The sequence below is a fragment of the Passer domesticus genome, chromosome 30 (genome assembly GCF_036417665.1).
Source record: "Passer domesticus isolate bPasDom1 chromosome 30, bPasDom1.hap1, whole genome shotgun sequence".
NCBI classification, from domain to species: domain Eukaryota; kingdom Metazoa; phylum Chordata; class Aves; order Passeriformes; family Passeridae; genus Passer; species Passer domesticus.
Window position 1 is genome coordinate 4,174,285 of NC_087503.1, and position 5,881 is coordinate 4,180,165.

The following is a 5,881-nucleotide window of genomic DNA, read 5'->3' on the forward strand; positions in this document are numbered from 1 at the left end:
TCATACAACACAAAAGGGTACTTAGGGGCTTTCCCACAAACTAGAAAATTGTCTGAGTGCTTAAGGTGCTCTGAGCATCCAAAAGATATCATCCTATTGCTGGAAAAAATTCCCAGCTAGGCTGCCAGGGACCTATGTCCTCCAGAACCTCCTGAGAGTATTTTAAGTTCTCTAGACAATCAATTTCAATTTCCAATCTGCAAGACCATTGTCCTGGTTCGGGGCTTGTTTGGGATATAACCCCCAAAGGGGCTTCTCTACAAAAGCAGCTCCAATTGCCCCTCCCCCCTCCAACCGGTTCGGGAGAAAATATCTCCTTGGAGAAAAAGTGGAACGAAACCCAAACAATATTAAACAATAAAACTTCTCACTACTCCAAAAAAAAAAAAAAGGCAAACTCAGAACAGTCCCCTCCCCGGGTTGCAGCTCGGCTCACTCAGTCTCTGATCAGTCCCTGCGGTGCTGGAAACGCCGCGGCCCAGGCCCGGCCAGGGGGCCACAGGTGGAGCTGCTGGTGCTCTTCTGGGTGTTCAGTGCAGAGCAGGCTTGAACAGGTCCAAGAAAAAGGAAAAATCACAGTCCAGGGAACTTCTTTGCCTCAGCTAGCTGAAATTAACTAAAAGCAAAAAAAAAAAAAAAAAAAAAGGAGAAAAAGGAGCTCTGTCCGGCTGTCTGTCCATCCGCAGACAACACAGTCCAGGAGCAGGAATGTGGAGGAGTGAGAGCAGTCTGAAAACAAACTGCGCGCTTCTTCCCTCCCCTCTTCACTGTCTGGAAGAGAGTCTTACAGGAGTAAAACTTCTTATTCAGTATAAACAGAACAAGACCACTGGGGATAAAAGCATCATATAGTCAACCCAGGACAACCATACAACGCTGTTTCCCTCTGAGACTGTGTCTCCACTTCTTGCATTCTTAGAGATGAACCTTGGAACGCACACTCAATTTTCTGACTACTTCTACTCCAATTAATAGCATTCCATGCCCAAAGGAAAAAGGTAACAGTGTTGAGCACATTCCCTTCCTTATCTTCACATAAGCAAAGAATAAACGATGTTGCATTGACAGATTTAACACATGGACACACACATGATATTATACCAGACTTAATAAACTCTCTAAACCAGCTCCCAATCCAAATTCCAGCCACATTTAATCAATGCCAGTTAGCATACCACTCCTGAACTCTGGGACTCTAACCCACCAAGGGGACGCTCACCCCTGACCCGGGACCGTGTAGGTGGGACTCCCTGTGCCACCTGTGCAAGGCACCCATCAGACTTGAACCCACATGGTATGAGCGAGCTGTGTAGGCGGGGGCCTCTGCGTATGACAAACGAGTGAGTATTGCTTTATACCACGGGTAACAAAGGAACAGAGAGAACAAATGCGAGCGGTTAGTGATAAAGAGTTTTTCCATATGACATACTTCACATCCTTGTCTGTCCCAGCATGGATCCAGGGTCTGTGGAGGCACCAGTTTCTTGCCTGTGGAATGTTCTTCCTCCCCCAAGAGGAAAGAGGCAGCTGGAGGAAGAGCTTGCCAGGCTGCTCTCGATCCTTTAGCAGAAGCCCTGGGTGAGTGGAGAAGTCCCGCCAAGTGCAAATGTGCCAAGGGAACAGCCGTGCACAGGAAGGCTCGGTGGGAAGGATGATCCAGGAACCATGGGCCTGGCAGCCTGAGCTTGCTCCCGGGAAAGGCCTTGGAGCAGATCCTCCTGAGTGCCATCCCACGGCACGTGCAGGGAACCAGGGGGTCTGCTGGAGGCTGGGAAAGCTCTGCGGAGGGACAGGGACAGCTGGGGGTGCTGGTGGGGTGTTGAGGGCTCCTGTGTGGGTGGTTTGGAGGGGTTGGTGTTGGGGGGCAGGTTGGGAAAGGAGTTGTCTGTAAGGTGAGAGGTCTTGGCTGGAATTGGGAGTCAGTTTGAAGGCAGCATCTGTGGTTTGGTGCAACACTGGTTATGGAGGGCAGAAAGGACAGCTGTGACTATTTCTGTTCATGGTCCTGATTCTCCTGCAGGGAAGAAGAGGGGAGAGCTGTACTTTATTGGCCAGTTAGATATCTCTACCAGGGGGACGATTGGCCCTTTTGCCATCTATTCATTTCATTGGGCTACTTTTGTAACACTGAGTGGACTTTCATTCTTTTAGAGCTTCTATTCCTTAAGTGAATGAGGATATTATCATCCATTCATTGAAAATCATTTGAAAGCAAAGAATGGCCTTCTGTTTGCCTCTGTGTAGTGTTATGTTTGTAAAGTGACTCCCAATGCATGACATTAAGGCAGATGAGATGCTGCTTTGAGATTGGAAGCCAATTTCCAACTGTCATGTTCTCAGTCGATTGCAATTGATTGGGGGAGTTTGCAACTTTTTGGAATTACTTGAGTTGAGAAATGGAAAGTAAAGCTTTCCTGAACTGAGGAGTCTTTAATGCCAGATTTTTCCGTGTTGTCATGGTAAAGATGCTTTTGTGCTGAAGGAAATTACTTCAATAAGAAAATAATTTCAGCATGTAGTAAGAGCTTCTGACAGCAAGTGGTGCAGCAGTGCTCCAGGTGCTGCTGCCAACAGCCCCTGCAGGGAGGAGCACAGCCCCCAGTGCACGTGGGCTTTGGCTCCCTGTGGCACACAAGCCCCCCGGGGCACAGGTCTCTGGGGCAGGAGAGGGGCAGCAGCGCTGCCAGGGCTCGGGGGGTGGCAGCTCTGCTTGGGCGGGCACTCTGCCACACCTGCTGATGGCAGCGCTGCCCGGGCCCCAGGGCTCAGAGCAGCATTGGTGCCCTGGCCCACACGTTCCCTGTGCCTGTCCCAGCCGCGGGTTTAGGATGGCCAGCAGCCGGGACGTGTCCCAAGGAGGCCGTGCCAGCTTCCGTGCAAGGCCCCGTGCCCTTGCCAGCGCGGCTGCCTTGGCAGCCCTGGGGGCTCCTTCTGCTGCCCTGAGCCCGCAGAGCAGGGCAGCGTTTGCTGATGGGCTGAGCCCTTCCTAAAGATCCTGTCGGGCTGCCTTAGACACTTGGGGCCAGGGATTCCTTCCAACCGGGGCCACTTTGGGTGGGCTGGGCAGGGCCCCAGGGCAGGTGGCAGTGTGTGCAAGGGCCCTTTGTGACACACTGCAGCACAGTCACCGTGGCATGGAATGGAGGAGTGTGTCCTTTGTGACACCTGGTGACATAGGAGCTGGGGGGTGACAAGAACACTCCACAGCGCTCGGAACAGGCGACGGGACAGGACGGGACAGAGCGGTGCTGTGAGGAGCCCCCACACAGTGCACTCGTTCCTGTCTGACCTGGAGCTGTTCTGAGGTGTTGTTCCTGCAGCTGACCTCGAGGTCAGAGCAGAGGACCTGGTGACCTGTGGCCTTCCGAGGCTTCTGTTTGGCAGTGCCCTCGAGGGCAGAGCGTGGGACTTGGTGCCCCGGAGCTTTTCCAAGGCATCTGTCCTGCAACTAGCTCCAGTCACTGACATGGAGCAGAGACCCCCGAGAGTACCCAAGCTGCTCTGGGTGGAGGAGGAGGAAGAAGGCCCTGGAGCTGACCCAGGACAGGAGACAGAAGAGGTGGTGCCGTTCCATCCACCACAGGAGGGTGAGTGGCAGAGCTGGTCCGTAGGACTGGAGACTGCAGCCAGCTTGGCCCCATCCCGTCCTATCCCATCCCATCCCATCCCATCCCATCCCATCCCATCCCATCCCATCCCATCCCATCCCCTTGGGACATGCCCATGGACAGGATGGAAGAGGGCCCAGGCAGACACCCCGCAGTGGCCGTGCTCCATCCCCTTGGGGCATCCCGGGGCTGTCCCTGCCTGGGGAGCGCAGGGCTGGGCTGTGTTCTCCGGCCTCTCCCGCAGCCCCTCAGCTCTGGCTGTGCTCGCTCTTTGCCAGATGCAGCCGTGGAGCGCACACAAGAGCAGCAATCCAGCCGTGGCCGCTTCCGCAGAACAGCGCAGGTACCTGCAGCCATGCCCACCTGGGCTGAGCCTGCTGTCCCTGCTCGGCCGAGCACCGTGTGTGGAGCACTCCATGGAACATCCGTGGCTTCTTGCCCTTCTCCTACAGCTCATTTGCGAATTCATTAAGAGTGTTCGGCAGGAAGAGGCCAGGGCCATGGGCACTGGGCTCCGAGCTCGCTCAGAGGTCCTCAGACAGGAGACCAGTGCCACCCTGCTGCATTTGCTTGTGGAGAATGGTGTTTCCAGGCTAGATCAAGTAAGCAGCCTGTGGCCAGGCTTCCATTCCCCCATGAGTCACATGGCGACCCAAGCCACGTCAGCTGGTCCCTGTGAGCCTTTGAGGCCATGGCATTGCGGTGGGAATGGAAGCACTTCTCTGGGTGCACTGGGGACATTGCTCCCTCTGGCATCTTTCCAAGTCTTGCCGTGCCTTCTCCAGGTGCACTACCACGCTGAGATGTCTCCCAGCTCTCTGCCCTCTCGTAGGTCCTGCCTGGGACCTGTGCTGCTGCCTGGGCCCAGCCCTGTGCGGTTCCGGGCTCCTGCTGGCCGGGTGCCCTGTCACTGCCTCCTGCCTTTCAGGTCCTCGAGTGCCTGGACTTGAGGGAATGCAGAGACAGTGTTCTGGAGATCATGTCGAAGAACCTGCAGAGCAAATACAGGGAGAGGCGTCACTTGGCACTCCGAGGAGTCACAGTGGCAAGCAAGAATCCCTTGACGGTGAGAAGGGGGCAGTGGCTGAAGCCCTGCCAGCAGCGTGGGGCTGGAAAACGCTGTCACTTGGGCTTGGCTGAGCTTTGGGCCCTGGGGCAGCTGTTCCCAGCTCTCCTGCCTCCCGCTTCAGCTGCCCGAGTGCTTCGGGACAGGCTTTGGCCTCTAGGCCCTGCTGCAGCAGGGTGGCATTTCACAAACTTGTGTTCCACACAGGCTGACAAAATGTGGAGCCTGACTGAAAGTCTTGTGGAGCTCCTGCAGGAAAAAGAGAGCGACATGATCAGGATGACCATTCTTCTACTCAGATATTTATTTCTGGATAATGGTGCCCCAATACCCAGCTCCCTCGCCCTGCAGCTGGCTGAGGCGCTCCTGCCACTCTTTGACCGCGTAAGGCTCTGTGCCCACAGCCACGGCCACTGGCTGCTGCCCGGGCACTTGGTGCCCTGTGGAGATGCAGGCCTGTGCCCTGCTGGGCCCGAAGCAGCTGATGCTGAGCTCTTTTGTTCTTGCTTTCCTACAGGATGATAGCCAGGTGCAGCTGAGCTCCATGACTCTATTTCAAGAGATGCTGGAGTTATTAACGGAAGATGGAAAAAAGGCCCTGAAGTCACACGTGCTCCAGAGCCTGCTGCCACTCTCCTTCCACTGCCATGATGAGAATCAGATTGTTGCTGAGGTGAGTACTTGTGGCCGGCTGCTGTCTCCCTGGCAGGGGGCTGGGCTGCCTCCTGTCCTGGCGCCTTGCAGGCTGCAGCCTCCCCCAGGCTGTGGCTTTGGGATGCTCCGGTGCCCTGGGCTGTGGGGCCATCTCCACATCTCTGCTGCTCTCCAGGCTTCCCGGGAAACACTGCATTCTTCAGCCAGATTCCTGAAGAGGAGGGATATTGAACAAATGCTACAGGTGGATCAGACATGGAGGTTTGGCGAGGCCCTGGTAAGGACGACCGAGAATCCCCAGCCTCAGCCTGGAGAAGGCCCCTGAGCGCGGTGCTCAGTGTGCGGGGCTGGCAGCTGTGCCCCTGCCCGCTGCTGCACCCAGAGGCAGCGCGGGGTCTTCTCCAGGCTGCTGTGGGCCCGAGCCGGGTGCCCATGGAGCCCCGGCGCGGCGGGGCTGCGGGGCGGCCCCGCGGCTCCCCGGGCAGCAGCCGGCCCTCTGCCCCCTGCGGAGCCCGGCGCCAGCGGCTGCTGGTCGCGCCTCAGGGCTGTGCGG

At 56.4% G+C, this 5,881-nt stretch overlaps 1 protein-coding gene across 1 annotated transcript; it reads left to right on the forward strand.

The window, feature by feature from the left end:
- The first annotated feature begins 4,108 nt into the window (after window positions 1–4,108).
- LOC135287535 (uncharacterized) lies at window positions 4,109–5,653 on the forward strand. The gene is made up of 5 exons (XM_064400828.1): window positions 4,109–4,210; window positions 4,537–4,674; window positions 4,882–5,058; window positions 5,192–5,347; window positions 5,504–5,653. The coding sequence occupies exons 1-5, from the start codon at window positions 4,109–4,111 to the stop codon at window positions 5,651–5,653; spliced, it is 723 nt and encodes a 240-aa protein (XP_064256898.1).
- The last annotated feature ends 228 nt before the right edge of the window (window positions 5,654–5,881 follow it).

Bases quoted from the DNA above. Each gene is read 5' to 3' on its own strand.
- LOC135287535 (XM_064400828.1), top strand. From the start codon at position 4,109: ATGGGCACTGGGCTCCGAGCTCGCTCAGAGGTCCTCAGACAGGAGACC. The intron at 4,211-4,536 runs GTAAGCAGCCTG...CCTGCCTTTCAG, and splicing joins GTGTTTCCAGGCTAGATCAA to GTCCTCGAGTGCCTGGACTT. The intron at 4,675-4,881 runs GTGAGAAGGGGG...TGTTCCACACAG, and splicing joins CAAGCAAGAATCCCTTGACG to GCTGACAAAATGTGGAGCCT.